Source organism: Varanus komodoensis, unplaced genomic scaffold (genome assembly GCF_004798865.1).
Source record: "Varanus komodoensis strain SLA01 unplaced genomic scaffold, ASM479886v1 scaffold8, whole genome shotgun sequence".
Taxonomy (NCBI): Eukaryota; Metazoa; Chordata; class Lepidosauria; order Squamata; family Varanidae; genus Varanus; species Varanus komodoensis.
The window spans coordinates 39104061-39121094 of record NW_025336481.1 but is presented as its reverse complement, the minus strand read 5'-3'; the positions used below and the strand labels follow the sequence as shown (position 1 = coordinate 39121094).

The window sequence follows — 17034 nt, the reverse complement described above, 5'->3', positions numbered from 1 at the left end:
CAGGACTTATAGCTCAAGAAATAGCAAGAGATCAGGGAAGACTGTTGTAATACAAATCATTCTTACATTTTCACCAAAGACTCTTACTTTAGGAGATGTGCTAGCAAATATTGAGCAATGAAGTTTAGACTTTGTGAGTTGATTTCTGTTTCTTAAACAGAAAGCCTTGAATACAATTGAAAAACTAGGAAAGTATAAGGAGTGTAGCAGAAATAAAGCATTCTGTGTGAAAGACAGATCAAGGGAATCACAGAGAAAATCTGTAAATGGTTTAATGAACTTAAACTCATGAATTCAATATGTACTATAGCTGTTCAGGGGCTTGGATTCAGAAATGTCTTGCACAAGCAGAAAGGTACCTCTGCTGGTCCAAAACACCCTGCTGAATTCTTCAGTTCTACTGCAATCCCCTTGGTCCTCCTTGAGTGGCTTTGAGGGATGCAATTCAAAATGCTGTAGTCTGAGAGAGGAGCCAGAGAACACTTTTACTGAAGCACTTTGCTTTTCTTTTTCTGGATACGTTTTCTTAATAAAAAGTAGTGGAGAGTGGAGAGATACAATAAGTGCACATTGCGAACTCTAGTTATAATTTAATGGAAAGGCAATATAAAACATTGCTCATATTTTGTTGTGTGACCGTGAAACTCAGGATCATTTGGCATATACATCTTTTTGAAAGATTTTGGAAATACAGTGAAACGTGTACAGCAGAAGCATTCAACAGCTAAGCATTAACATCTGGCCTTAAATTATAATAGGTGTGAGAAGAGGAATTGTATATGATTTTAACAGATGAATCTCAGTAATGTTTATGTATTTAGGCTAGTCTTACGGGAACTATCAGGATGTACTTTCTGTATCTTCCAGGCCCCAGGTACATAAATGAGTAAAAATGCCTTTCTCAGCTGGCCTGTTTCTGTGATAAGGGTCTTTCCTAACCTCTTATAAGCAGTGGGCTAAAGTAGTAACTGGTTCTTTGCTCTATATGAGTGTCAGGATAAGACAGAAAGCCTTCCTTGATATGTGAAATCCTTTCTTGCATTATGGAATTAAAATTAGCAACAATATCTGACTGCTTACTCAAATAGAAAAATATGAGGACACTTATTTCTCAGTAGTTGAGAATAGAAGTCTTCATTTGGATTCTCTAAAGCACTTTGTGGATGAGTTTTATGTTGGTTTGTAATACCTTTTCTGTACCTGTTCCCTGTTTATATGGTTTCATAGAAATGAAATAAAAACTGAGACCAGCAAAATACGGGTTATTGTTGCTTTATTGGTCCCTGAAAATGAAGAGTGCAAAGTAGGATGAGCCAGTTTTGCATGATGGTTAGAACATGGAACTAGTAACCTGGAGGATCTGGTTTCTAGGTGACTTTGGACCAGTCATTCTTTCTCAGCCTAACCTACTTCAGGTTGCTGTTGCTGTGAGGAGAATCTTGTAAATTGCCTCTCTTCTTCACAAGAGGAGAAAAAGTGGGATATATGTGCACTATAGATAATAATAATGATAATACCACCTTTTGTTAAAACATTGTGGTAATCTGCCCAGACAGCTTTGGCTGTGGGACTGTATAGAAATATACTTATAATCCCTGAGAGTGAAACATACAAGTTTTTGCGGAAGTGCATAGCTTTGTGTGCAGTACTTGAAAAAGATTTTTAATTGTGCAATACAACCCAAACCAAACCAAACTGCAGCATTAGAGTAGAAAAAAAGAATATTTATTTGTATGCCGTCCCATCGCATAGCCTCCGGACGACTTACATAAAATAAAACATAATACACATAAAATCCAAATCCACCTTGGCTGCAGATTAAAACCTATAAACTGATGATAAAAGTTATTAAAATATTGTTGAAATAAAAAGATCTTAACCTGGTGCCGAAAAACAAATAACGACGGTGCCAGGCGGACCTTTCTGGGGAGTGCATTCCATAGGCTGGGCAACACCGCAGAGAAAGCCCTCCTCCTGGGTACTTTGCCTCCTGATGTCTTTCACGAAGGGTTCCCGGAGGAGTGCCTCTGCTGCCGATCTCAGGGGGCAGGAGGGCAAATACAGAATAGAATAAACTGAAACGGGACAATTTTTGAATAAGATTTTAAAAACACCTAATACTAGTTGGTTCCTGTGAAACTTGACTGCATGAAAGTTACAATGTACATAGGTGTTTCTGTGGTCATATGCTTTTAGATAGTTTTGCTATTATGTGGCAGTGTCCAGTCTGCCAGTTGTGCTAAAATAAATTATGTGAATGAGCTTCAGCAACCTCTGGTGCAAGGCTAATAGCATTTGCTGGTGTGACAGGTTTCCCAAGAAAACCTACTGCATGAGCAAATGCTATTGGCGAGGCTCCAGAGGTATAGAACCAATATATAGTTTAAGGACTTTATTCTTTTTTAAGTGTGCGCATGCTCTTTATTTATTAAGAACATAAAGAACTTGACTTTCCAATTTCATTGCATCATACTGTTTTAATTTAATGGAATGGCATACCTTTTACATATTTCATTGATTTGGCAATGCTGTAAAGGAAAGAAACATGTCAACATTCATGCAAGATAGGTCTATTAAGAAAAGCTGCCATAATTTCTACACAAACCTATTCCTGTTCAGAAGCAATGTACTTCCACCTTTGCCTTCCTTTGTGAGTTTCTTGGAGGTAGTTGGCTGTTATTTGAAGGAGAATATTGCCTATGCAGATCTTTGGCCTGATCCATATACACCAAATTCTTATTTTCTAAAACCTGTAAAATAAACAGCCCAACAACCTTTTCTGGGATATGCACAGAAACTGTCCCAACATGCTTTGCCCCCTGCCCTGGTATGTTTTACTGCACTGAACATCACTGATCAGCTGTTTTAACATCACAGAAGGTGAATTCCATTCAGTTTATCACTTTAATTTTTCATTTGCTTCAGAGGAACTTACTACTTATTTGATTCTGTCTTGCTGACTTGAGTTTTTAATGGGGTGGGGGGAGTCAAATATGTCAGGGGTCCTCAAACCTTTTGAACATGTGTGGCGAGCTATGGCGGGCTGGATAAATGGGCATGATGGGCCGGATCCAGCCCGTGGGCTATAGTTTGAGGACCCATGAAATATGTACTAAGTCCCACAGAATCAAATGAAAGTTAAAATAAATATGTGTGTGCACATCAGGAGAAGGCAGAGCAATGGGAGTTTACAAACTGTTTTTTACATGGAAAAACTTTGACAAATCTCATAGTATATTTCAGTATTTCAAAAGTGAAATTATTGCTACATTTTGTTTCAATTTTTTAACACTATTTGTTATGGCAGCTATAAAGAGCAGAGGAATGTTATTCACATGGTTACAGGAGTTAGATAATACCATAGAGCACCCTTTCCAAACTGGTGCCTTCCAAGCAATTTGGATTACCCTTCACATCATCCCTGGTCTTTGATCATGGTCTCTGAGGTTGATTGGAGTTGGAGTTCAAAAGAACTCGGCAGAGGGTCTGCTAGAGTGCAGCTAGTTTTCAGTGCTTGACCAGAATAAACAGCTGAGCTTCTTTTATATAGGGTCTCACTTTAAAAGAGCTTTTCTCACCCTCCAGATGTGTCTGGTGACAATACTCGTATGTCCCAGCCAACAATGTCAATAGTCAAGGATAATGGGAGTTATAATCCAAACCATCTGGGGTGCATTACATTTGGAAAAAGTTGCTTTAAAAACAAAGCATGGTTAGAAACAAATTTAATACAAAAATAGGGTTTACAACACTTCATCAGTTGCACTGTGAAGCTACCCTCACAACTAAACGGACAAAGGGGTATCCTAACAAGATATATTTTTAAATATGGTTAACACTATATATATGTATGTTTATTTATTTACTTAACACAAGCACTTGTGTTACTTTTTATACTCAGCATAGGCTACGAGACTGCTTTGTAGAAAGTAATGTTCAAAATATTAGTTGGAACTTAGAAGTTACACAGAAATGGATTTGTCAAAGGATCTCTTTACAAAGTAACATTTTTTACTTAGTAAAGGATCGAGAAGACATACAAAACTCAGCCATGAAAATATGCTAGGTTTCAAAGCATCATGTTTGGAAGTAGGCAGGAGATGTTTTATGAAGTTATCTTGCTTGAAAATGATCTAAAAATGATGAATGTGCTAACTTTAACATTAGATATGTGTTTATTAAAATTTTATTTAGTTGCTGTTGTAAAGGAACTTAGAAATTTAACAACATCGGTCAGCTATCTCTTGATTTCCCTCCTTCCCAGGGATTCATTGTGTGATTTCCATTCCTCACTCCTACCATAGATAGATTCCAACAATTGTATTTCAGATATTATGGTTTTCCAGGGTTTTGTAGCATCCAAATGTTTACTCTTTTTGTGGTTGTTAACAGTATTTTTGGAATTGGTGTGTTTAGATGGTGATCAGTATTTTATATGCTAAATTCATAAAACTATTATCAAAGCATACTTTGAAACTTTTCACAGGTACATCTACCTTTATTGAAGCATTGACAACCAATGGTACCAACATACAGACATCAGTAACAGGAGTAGCAGCAAGCAAACGAAAATTTATTGATGAAAGGAGGGACCAGCCTTTTGATAAAAGGCTACGATTCAGTGTGAGGCAAACGGAAAGTGCTTACCGGTACAGAGACATTGTTGTCAGGAAACAAGATGGCTTCACACACATTTTATTATCAACAAAATCATCGGACAACAATTCATTAAATCCAGAGGTTAGAACCATTGGCTTACTTCTGATTTTTGAGAGGGAGGTGTGGTGATATTCCTGATAGTATGTATTATTTGTACAGCATAATTTTTAAAAGGAAATTTACAGGTCCAAAGTATAAATTCTTTCTTACCAAAGGGAGAACAACATAACAAAGGTGAATGTGAACATACTTAACCTTTGGATAACATTAGAGATGAGGACTAGGACTTTAAGAATGGGAAACTGATTTTTAGGAATTATTTAGGAGAGAGAGTTGACACCCATATGTTTTCAGGGATCAAGTCTGAGTTTATAGAAAGCAGTAATGAAGAATGAATGAGTATTGTTGAGCAGGAGATGAATTCAGGCTGATGAAAGTGGTGGAAGAGTAAAGTTCTTAGGCAGAAATGTAACAAAATAAGGTCACACAAATGTGCAAGGCTGTGTTCTGATTTTAAGAACAATTTGTTAATTTTCAAAAAACTGAACATTAAAGTTAATGGGGCTAGAGTTCTTGTAGCAGAGTTGCAGGCTTGATGCTTCAGATCATTTTAAACATTTCTTTTTGTTTTGTTGCAATTTTGTATCTTGAATCTTTATTTTGTTCATTAATTTATAGGTTATCATATTTATTAAGAATTAAAAGTGTTTCCATCTAAAGTAAATTTAAAACATTCTCATGCTGTAGTCCTATCTTACCTGGGAGTCAGCCTCACTGAATTCAGTGGGACGTATTTCTGAGTAACAACACAATCCTATGCATATCTAATATTTTCCTGGTATGTACTTGCAATGTATTAAATTGCTATTCCCTTTTTAATACGAAAAAGAAACTTTGAAATGAACTTTTCAGATTTTGTTGAACTGGTTGCATATGCCACCTGCTGTTCAGACCACAGAAATGCTATATGAAGGTAAAATATTCAGATACAATATTCTGTACCTATTTTCATATGCTTAATATGTCTTACTTCCAGGTAATGAAAGAAGTTCAAAGTGCACTGAACACAGCAGCAGCTGATGACAGTAAACTTGTACTCCTTAGTGCAGTTGGCAGTGTTTTCTGCTGTGGCCTTGACTTCATTTATTTTATTCGACGCTTGACAGATGATAGAAAAAGGGAAAGTACAAAAATGGCAGATGCTATTAGGTTTGTAAAACTCTTTTTATAACTGGCTAGCAAATCATGAACTCAGGAACTAAACTCCTTCATGCAACAAGTAATCAAATGCCCGGCTATAGTATCAAAATAGCTACTCTGCTCACATGTTGAATAATATTCACAGCCTGAAAACTCAATTAAATGAGAATATCAGTCCATTTGGAGACATTAGAAGTGCCCACTTCAAATTTGTAAAACCTTTGAGGGACAATATATTTCCAAAACATTTTTTAAAAAATTGTGTCTAAAATGGTCTCATCATTGTTGGAAGCACAATTGTTGGAAACAACATGGTCCAATAAAAGGTGTCTGGCTGCACTGAATTTTTTTCCCTACACAACTTGTGCTACAATTTTTCTCTTTGTTTCAGAAAGGTTAGTACTGCTATAAGCCTAGCTCTGGTGTGCTCTCCTTTTTTCCTCTGCTCACAAGAAGAAGGAATGCGAAACTTCCATTAATAGTTTGTAACAAACTACCATTTACTGTTTTCTCTGAATGTGAGAAACCGTAGTTTCTGTCAACCATAGTTAATAATCAGACAGTATCAAACCAAGATCCTAACTAACAAAGTCCAGCATAAGAAGATTTTGCTGAAGGGAAAAAACAAGAAGTATTATGGTATTGATACTCATTGCCAGATTGTGATTATATTTTTCCAGGTAACTGAAAAAAAGTTTCTAAATGTTTAAACACATTTTAGGAATATGGTTGCTATTCTTTGCAAATAAAATGTTAATTTAGAAGCAGTGGCCCTACTTTAAAAGAAATGCCTGTCTTCCATCTGTATAAATATTAATTACAAATTATGTTATGTTTCTATACCAGCTTTGTTAATCTTAAATGGATGGATGAATTGTTTAGTCAATGAATCAAGTTGAAAGTATTTTAAGTGTAGAAACTCATCTTTTCCTATAAAATGCCTTATATTAACATTTCTAAGAATGTGGTGAGAATTAACTCTGTTGAGGATAACGTGGGCCACATTCTGAAATTGATTACCATAGGATTTATTTATTTTTGTGGAATGTGAGAGGGCAAAATAAGAGAGAAGCCTCTGGCTGCGTTTGCATGACACATTAATCCACCATGCTACTCATTGAGCTACTTGAGGTGGGATGTTCACAGAACAACCAACTGTGCACCTAGCTTACTGTGGCTTGTCCTTCTCTTCCTTTCCCCCTTGGTATTGCAGCTGGTGTGCCAGTGTCTTTCATGGAAGAACTTGTCTTGTATTCCCCTCCCCACTCCAATCAATGCCCCCTTTGCTGCTTTTTTTCTTGCACATCTTCAAAAATATGAAATTGTGGTCCTTTTAAAATGTTCAGCCCCAGAAAATGGTGCAAATGTGTTCATAATTTTTGTTAACATCTTCCCCTGTCAATTTCCATGCATGTTACCTATTCCCTTGGCCACATAAAATAGACAAGAATGTTGAGTGGATGAGATTATATAAATTGGACTGCTCTAAAAGTGTACTTGGGCCCTTAAGAAAATGTAGTGGTGGTGCTGCTGGTGGTAATTTAATGAACATATCTGTACAATTTTTCTTCCACCCCTCAAAACAAAAAAAGTTAGGAAACCAGTAGTCATGGTCACTCCAAAGTGTCACTTAGGCATTAAGCGAAGAGGCTGTCACTAGGACAGCAAGAACAAGACTGCAAAGAGTGGCAGAGGTTTTGCCAGTCTTGTCAGACAATTTGCTATCCAGTTTCTACAACCCAAGATGAAGTGCTTTCTCAAGTTCAAACAACATGGTGACCTCTTGTGCACTGAACATTCTCTAAAGCAAAATTTTGCTTTAATGTTGCTGAAAAATAAGTCACCCTGTAGGAAATAGTCTGGGTCCAGACAACACAAGCATGTATTGTGGCTACAGGTGATGAGTAGTCATGTCATGTCAAATGCTATCCAGTCAGTAGTTCATTAGTTTAAAAGAAAACCAATATCATGTCAATGTTACTTTAATCGCCTGTGTAAGTATACTGACAGCATAGGTATAAAACCATGCTAATTTTTTCAATATATTGAAACAAATCTTGATCCAGGTGCAAAATCTGAAGGTACAAAATATAAGAAGGCTTAGCAAAATAGTGTAGAGGTCATTTACCTGAAGTCTGTGAACCTTTTCTGTATAAGAAAAGATCTTATACAGTAGAGTAAAGTAGAGTAAATATGTGGAACTCATTTTCTCTCTCCTCCCCTAAATGAAAATGAATTTCTAAAAGCATGATACATTACATTAAAAGTAACATTCTAATAGAAAATAAGTTACCGTGTTTCCCCAAAAACAAGACTTAACCAGAAAATAAGCCATAGCATTTTTCAGGATGCTTGTAATATAAGCCCTACCCCAAAAATAAGCTTCAGTTAAGATCATCAGCCAGACAGACGGGGAAACACAGTAGTACATCCATTGCAATACACGATAGAAGTATTGAATTATAAAATAATAATGTTAATATATAAATATGAATAAATAACATTGACATTAATACTTAAAATAAATGATAATATACATTATAACTAAGTATTTGTAATTACTGAAGTGGGCGCCTTTGGACGAGAGGTAAACAGATGAACGCGAGACTTCTTGCCAAATGACCAATCAGAGTACAGTATGAGGTACTGAGGTAGCACCAGGGCTCCCTCTTCTGGCCAGACACCAGAATAGCAGCCCAGGTGGTTGCGATTGACTGTGGGCCCTGCAACCCACCAGGGCTGCTATTCTGGTTTCTGGCCAGAAGAAGGAGCCCTGGTGCTGCCCCAGAACCTCACATGCAGACAAAACATACGAATAACGTCAATAAGTCATGTGTTGTAATGGATGTACTTAATGCATGGATGCAAAATGCAAGATGGCTGAGAAAAGAAAAAGCTATTCTGTCAAGTACAAGAAAGGAATCGTGGAGGACTCTCGGGGCAAGAATCTTACGGCTTTCGTAAGAAAAAAAAAAGACATCACTTGAAAATAAGCCCTAGTATGTCTTTTGGAGCAAAAATTAATATAAGACCCAGTCTTATTGTCAGGGAAACACGGTATTTTAATAGAGATTCCTGCCTTGTGGATCTTGCAAAAATTACCTGATGTCTCCAGTTAGAAAACAGCTTTCTGTTTTATTTTCCTCCTTATAATCTAAAAGAGTCCTCTCTACTTCACATTAACTCTTCCTTCCATTTTTTCCCAATTGATGCTTGATTCTTACAACTGATTTGCAGTCCATTATAGTCCATCCATTTGTATTTGGTTATCTGTGTGGTTGTGGTAACCAAGATTTTTGAAAAGCTTTGGGAACACTCTGCTTGTAATGGTTATTAAGGTGTGGATGTGGCCAAAATGTGATTTGTCATTTAATATGTATTTCATTTCAGGAATTTTGTAAATACTTTCATTCAGTTTAAGAAGCCTATCATTGTAGCAGTAAATGGCCCAGCCATTGGACTTGGAGCATCTATATTACCTCTGTGTGATGTTGTTTGGGCTAATGAGAAGGCATGGTTTCAGACTCCATATACGACATTTGGGCAAAGTCCTGATGGATGTTCATCCCTCACATTCCCAAGAATAATGGGCCTGGCATCTGTAAGTAATCTCTAATAGAAATACATGCTGTAATTATTTATGATGTTTGCCATTTTGGTGCTCCCACTTTCCTCATATGTATCTGACATAACCTAAGAATAACGATACCCTCTGAATGCTTCTCTAAGCACAACTAATAATAGCCCTTTGAGCTTATGGAGGCGAGCCCACATATATTCCTCCAAATTGTTACAGTTTTATGAGCAAGTACACCCAAGATGGTGTTGTCTCAATTTAACATGTGTGCAACAGAAAGTACATTCCATCCTCAAAAAAGGCAGCATTTCAACTGCTTGTTCACTGGAAAACCATATTCTACCATTCTGATCTGTAAAATCTGAGTGTTTCTGTTGAATTGCTCCAGAATGTTGATGTGTTAGAGTGCAAATACTTCTGACTTCTGATCATGCATGATGCAACTTAGACACAAATTCGACTTAAAGGTGAATTCCCATTTTCTTAGGAACAGAACTCATTCATAACCTAGGGACTGTCTGTATATGTCTCGATAAAGAGGTTCTAGCATAATATAGTCAAGCCTTAAGCATGAGTTCTTCATTGTGGTTTCTATGCATCACACATATGGGTTTTACCATGGAGCTCAAGGCCCAGATCAGAAAGAAACTTCCAGAGCAAAGCGTCACAAAGTGGGCGGGTGTCCCCATCTCTTCCAGGTCCTAGGAAAACTTTGTCTGTTTTCTTTCTGACCACACTAGTCACTGCATCGCCTGATCAAATCAACTTCCGCACTGTTCTTTTATGAGTTGTGAAATGCAGAAAAATATGTGCAGTCTATACATACAGGATTGTAAACCATCAAATAACCAATTAGCTGTGCTTTATGATTGATAGGACTGCAGGGTTATTTTTCTGGTTTCTTGATTAAAAATGTCAATTTTGCTGAAACAAGGAATGGACAACTGAAATGCCAATCTAGCTAACATTGTCCCCAAGACAGGTAATCTAGCACAGAAATACTTGTCTGGGAATTTTCCTTCCTGGTAAATGCCAGGCTATGCATTACATGAGAGATGTGTGATTGGATTTAAAAATCCATATCCTTTCCTATTTGTGGTAGAAACTGTTATAATGATAAGTGGTATTTTAAGTTGATGCAGTCTGACAGTTTAATTAACCTAGTTAATGCATATGTCTGGATACTTTGTTTTTGATAAACGAATGCTCACTAAAATGTAGTCTTACTCAGGAAGTTGCTACTGATAAAACTGTTAGAGGTTTAGAAAGACATCTAATTACAAAGAGTAAAATTGATGGTGTTTGACTAAAGCTTCTGTCTATTTAGTATATTTAAAAGTTGGCAGGTTAGGTTTTGTTTACATTGTGTTGTTTGTACCCTGGAATGTTGCTCAGGTGTCTTGCAAGTTCAGATAGCAACATAATAATATGAATCTTAGTTACAGAAAAGTTCTTCACCCTGAAACTTTATGTTTTCAATACCTTTTGTTCTGCATTTTATATTTTTCCCTGAAGATATTTAAGAATTGAAAACGCTTTTGTGATTTCCCAGTTGTAAGAGAGTTCCATAGTGACAGTGCTCTCTTGTGAAACCAACTGTGCAATATTTGAAATGATATCAGGGCAGCTGATTCTCTTACCATAGTTTTATCTTTTCCTCCTGTACATATTTTTCTGAATGCAGGAATCCGCTTCTGCATTCAGCAGAATGTTTAATTTCCTGAAAGAGGTCTTAGATATATTCTGGATATGACAAATCTTAGAAAGTTGGTTTGGACCATCATGGCCAAATATGATATTGCATGTTAAGTGGCAAAAAAATTTTCTCATCTGTTTGGTTTTATGTTACTACTTTAACATTTGACATTTTTAGACAGGTTCCCAAACTTTCCCTGGGGAGCTAGTGACTGACTTCTACATGTTAACATGCAATAGGCATTTGTTCCCAGTTCTATAAAATATTAAGCTGAAATATCAAAGTGCTTACTATCTGCAAAGTTTGGGATGTTCTGCTTGTATAAATAAAGCTACTGAACAATATAAATGTAAATTGTTTATAAAGAATTGATCAGTTAATGTAAATAAATATTTTGCTTGATTTTATCTTAATGCTTAAATTATTAATATTTGTGAGACACAAATCTTTAAGCTGATTTCATTTGTTGATGTAAGCACATGTACACATATGCCAAGTTGAAAATCAAGCTGGTTTTGGATTGACCTGACTTCAAGAAGTGGTTTTAGTATTAGTAGAAGAAGTAGAAGGGCTGTTTCAACAAGAATCTACAAGGGAGCCCCAGGAACAGAAAACTCTTTGGGCATGTAGGTGCCATCCTTGGGCCTCTTTAAGATCCTGCAATAAACATTGTAGGTTGAGCTCTAGGACATGCATAAACAGTAGCACTGACATGATTTTTGGCCTTTCTGAGTGAACTGCACAAGAAAGGTTTACTATCTTCGTTTGTTCTTTTCATTAATTGTCCAACATGCAAGCAAGTAAATATTACTGTTATTCATATATTCTTAGGAAGTTGCAGTAATGCCAGAAGTTTGGGGCTCTTGCATAACAATCTTCATCAAGCCCTCTGTACTTGTCTAGATGATACACTCATTGTGCATTTGAAGTCCTATTGGTGAAAATGAGCCTACAGGTGCAGGTACTACTTAGTACTCCAGCCTGCTTGACCACTTGTCCCATAAGGATTTAGCACTTCTCAAGTCAACTGAGAACGAATGGGAATGCTTGTTGTGGAATGGAGCAGGTCTGCAGAGCTTGCAGTTCTGTTGGGCTGTCCTGCTCCAGAAATGAGCAATTCTGCTTTTGTCCACTGGGGAAGCAGCTACTCCTGCTGGCACAATGCAGTCAGTGACAGTGCAGCAATGCAGCCCTCCGTGTCCAGGCCTACAGCTTATTCACTGCATAGCCATTTTATATCTTGAGTTTTGGCTTCCACAGTTGTAAAAATGCCAGTTACTTGTAAGTTTGTGAGTCATTTTGTGATGTAACTCAAAGCCACACTATCATTATGCTAGTGATATGTCATGTTAAATATGTTCAGTCTGCTGGCTTTTTTCTTGCATCATGTTTAGTTCGCTCATTAATTTTAGTTCATCAGCTATGGTCTAGTATTCTCAGTATTCAACAGCTTTATCACAGCTAAATCCATTTATTTATTTATTTATTTATTTAAAATATTTATATGCCATCCTATTCACAAAAAAGCCTCAGGATGGCTTACAATATAAAATATAACATAAACAACATAAATAAATTCCCGACCTGCACTGGCTGCAGTTAAAAACATAGAAAAGACAATATTAAAACTTATTAAAATACTGCTGGAATAAAAAGGTCTTAACCTGGCGCCGAAAAACAAATAACGACAGCGCCAGGCGGACCTCTGGGGGGTCCTGTTATGTGTGAAAGTTTATACATCCAAATAAAAAATACACCTACAGTGTCAGCATTGTGAAGCTTGTACAACAGTTTTATTACATACTGGAATAGCAGCTCATAAGATTAGCCCTCCTAGCTTGTAATTCCATTGATTGCAGTGGGTCTGAGGGGTATCTCACACAAAAACTTTCGCTACTTTAAATTGTTCTCAGTGGTGACTTTCTGGCAAGTCAGAGCAAAAATAAACATTGTTTTAATCATGTATCACTGAGTTATGACCAGTTGTCTCCCCTACTACTCCAGTAAGCATTAATGATCAGGACTGTGGCTTCACAGCAGAGCAGGGTTTTTACTCCCAAATTCAATTGCCCAACATGGAGGGAAACTTTAAAAAGAAAAGAAGATCTGCATTGATTCGAATGAAGACTTTTCTCCCTTTTTTCAACCCTTACCCATAGGGGGTTGAAATGGAGTGGGGGGAATACACATTTTGATTGAAAAATATGTGCATTTTTAAAATGCACACCTTTCCCCAATTTTTTAAAAATTACACATTTCCCTAGCAAATATATTTTCCCCTTTAAAGGATGAGAATGCAAAATTTGGGGGGATTTATGCAACAGCCAACACATTTTCTGAAGCACACATTTGTGTATCTGCATATTTTTGAATGTGGGTATAAATTGAGGAAACTTCCATGAATTGCATTCCTCTTTGCATTAGTGGTTGGAAATGGGGCATGCTGGCATGACTGTCAAATAGGAATGAATTTCTCCACTTGGATTACATCAGGTCAATAAACCTATTTAAATGGGAGTAATTGTTTTTTATATTGGGCTATGCTGCATCCTATGCTGCCTTTGCTCTCACTCCTGCTGCCTTACCAGATTTATTGTGCTTGTACCCAGGGTCACTTCTGGAGGAGACTGGCTGTTCAGTAGCATCTATCAACACACTTCTATACACATATTCAGAGGGCTAAAGTTGTGTATTTTTCCAAGTCTTTTGATGCAAGCTTAGATTCAGAGATAAAGTTTTAATCTTCATTATCTAGAAATAATATGTAGAGCCAGTACAGTGTAGTCATTGAGAGTGCTGGACTAGAACTCAGGTGGTTGTTAGGATAAAATGTAGAGAAGGAGAACACTGTAAGCTACCTTGGCATCCTTGCAAGAAGAAAGAAGGTGGGATATAAATGCAGTGTAATAATAATCATAGAAATTATGTGCTTACATAAATCATGGCAAGGTTACTTTTCTGTTTTCTGCTCTATCCCTGCTAATTTATAATGTATTTTAGTGCCCCAAATTACTGTTTTGTTGAGAACTTGTCTCACTCTTAAAAGTTGTGTTCTAGGTTTGCTATCAATAGGATGTGTTAGATATTAGTAGTTTCATTGACACCGCAGCCCATGAGCATCATTGAACTTCTCTTTTACGTTGATTGGCCCTTCTCTCTAAATGAAAGGGACATTCTGAAGTTACTCTTGTGCTGGCCATTCAGACAGAACACAGGCAGTGGCTTAGTTAAACTAATGTCTTGCCTGTATTGACTTGGAGCATCTTCATGCTTAGGGGTAGGAGAATTGAGGCTGTAGATTGAAATTAAGAGGTCCATGATCAACATGTGAGAAACTCACTCTTTACATCATCAGCAGCAGCCCACTCAATTTTAGATTGTATCTTGGTATGGCTGATTTCATTGGAATTTGAGCATTCAGTTACAGACACTGACAGCAACACACAGTCCTTATGTATGGAATCATTAGGAGCTTGGATCTGGTGCACAGAGAGACTTGGTTCTCAAATATAGATAACTAAGTGGCTGGCTATATTCTAAAAATTTAGCCTGGGTGGAATGTAACTACAAATCATGTCAGTGCTGGAACATTTGCATCACAAGTCTTTTAACAAAAACGAATTCAAGTGGAAATAGTTTTACAGTTTTTCATGAACATTCAAGGCTGCTTTCCAGATTAAACAAAGACAACAGGAATGGAGTTCAAAAAACAAGAGTATCTCCCATTTTTAACATTTTTCCCCAACAGCCAGCAATAATCTTTTGTCTCAATATAAAACCAAAAGCACCCACTGAATTGAGTGTGCTCTGTTTCAGGATCAAGCTAAGTGTTTACTGCTAAAAATTGTGCATTTATCACAATTTGGAACTGTTTTTAGCTATGTGTTGATACGAAGATTTTCTCACATCCAAAAATGCAGAACTTTCATAATTTAAAAAATTGCTATTGTAAAAAAATACGAACATAATTTCATTTGAAGGACCTTTCAAGTATGTAATCTATTCACTAGAAAATGTTTTAAAGAGCTGATTTGTTTAGAAAATTTAAGTATCTTTATTCCTTTCTTGCTAACAAACCATCTCCTAACAGTATCACTGAATGCCTGCTTCTTCTGCATAGCTTGTATGGGTCAAGCCATTTCGTATCCCTTTGTGTATCAGTCTGACTGCAGACTTGCATTGGTTGGTCAGTCAACTGGTGAAGTTTGAATTTCAAGGCATATGTGTTTCCCACAGCAATAGTGAATGAAACATATATTAATATATACATATTTTGAAATATTAATGTTTCTTTCTAATACTGATTGTGTTTTTAAATTTAAATTGTTCTTTCTTCCTTCATTATCTGACTCAAGTATCTATATTAAGGTTTTGGCAATATGTGCATTACATCAGTTAAGGCAAGTAATCAGTCATTCTTAAATGACTAATGATTTCTGCTCAGAGACTTTATAATCTGTGTCACTAATGTACAGAGGCTGGCATGTTGGCAACTGTTCAGGATAGTTTTGGTATTTTAGTTTATCTGGCATAAACAGAAGAAGGAAATGACATGCAAGTGAATCCTTCTAAAAATATTAGAAAACATGATTTTTAAATTCAAGATGTGTTGGTATCACATTATGTTTGTTTGTTTGTTAAAGTTCACATTGCAAATGTTTGTCTTCCCTAGGCAAATGAAATGTTATTTAGTGGACGGAAGCTGACTGCACAAGAAGCATGTGCAAAAGGATTGGTATCCCAAGTGTTTTGGCCAGGAACATTCACACAGGAAGTCATGGTTCGCATTAAGGAACTCGTCACATGTAATTCAGTTGTAAGTTGCTTTTATCATACTTTGAGACTATGTAAGCATGGTATTAAATAGTGACTAAGGACCACTTCACAGTGTACTTTTGCTATTTGTGACTGGTACTGAAAGTTCTCCTTGGCCACAGGTATGCCTTAAATCATGGGAAAACTGCACCATGAACTGGGCAGTGCATAAATGTTGCTAGTGATATAAACATTTCCTTGGTCACTCATTGTATGTGACCAACCAAGTTGTTCCAACTTGCATCCAAGGAAAAGGGTCTCTGTTAACTGCTGCCATGAATGCTGTCCTAACATCCAAAGAGGAGCTGTCCATATTTATAATCAAGTTCACATTCAGGTATTTAATATCTTATGGACACTTTTGCGTAAATGTTTTTGATGCTTCAAAGTAAGACTAACTTTTACACACATGCGGACAGAGCTAGTCAGAATGTCTTGTTCTAAGCAATCCATTGGACCCAAACTCTTCTTTGAAATTAATAGGATGAGTTAGTTATGAATGGATATATAGTCTTTGGCCAGGGGAAGTTTCACAGATTCATAGAATAATAGAGTTGGAATAGCCAGAAGGCCATTGGATCCAGTCCCCTGCTCATTGCAAGACACCAAATTAAACAATCCCTGCAGATGCCTTTCCAGCTGCATCTTGAATGCCTCTACTGTGGGAGAGCCCACCACCTCCCTAGTTAATTGGTTCCATTGTCATATGGCTCCAACAGTCAGGAATTTTTTCCTGCTATCTAGCTGGAATCTGGTTTGCTGTCACCTGAACACATTATTCCATGTCTTGCACTCTGGAATGATGGAGAAGATAGCCTATCCTTCCTCTTAGTGAAAGCCTTTCAAGTACAGTGGTACTTCAGCTCACGAACGCCTTGGTTCATGACCAAATCAGGTCGCGAACAAAAATTTCATGAAAATTTTGACATGGGTCGCGAACTCTGCATTGGGTGGCCACCAAGATTGCAGCCATCCCCCCTCCCCCCCAAGTGGGGAGATGGCCATGATCGCAGTTGCATTCATGCAGGGAAGACATGCGTGATCACGGGCACGCTCCTGCAGGAAAGACAGATGCAATCCCGGCCAT

The 17034-nt window shown here is 37.0% G+C and overlaps 2 protein-coding genes across 2 annotated transcripts in view; one reads left to right on the top strand and one right to left on the bottom strand.

The window, feature by feature from the left end:
- Window positions 1-17034, bottom strand: part of RPP40 (ribonuclease P/MRP subunit p40) — a 63198-nt gene that overhangs the window by 10254 nt on the left and 35910 nt on the right. The window lies entirely within an intron of this gene.
- CDYL (chromodomain Y like) overlaps window positions 1-17034 on the top strand; it is a 129641-nt gene that overhangs the window by 107999 nt on the left and 4608 nt on the right. Inside the window, exons 3-6 of the mRNA XM_044455824.1 lie at window positions 4487-4740; window positions 5696-5868; window positions 9250-9460; window positions 15805-15948. Coding sequence (XP_044311759.1) covers window positions 4487-4740; window positions 5696-5868; window positions 9250-9460; window positions 15805-15948 — 782 coding nt within the window. The remainder of the gene's footprint in view (window positions 1-4486; window positions 4741-5695; window positions 5869-9249; window positions 9461-15804; window positions 15949-17034) is intronic.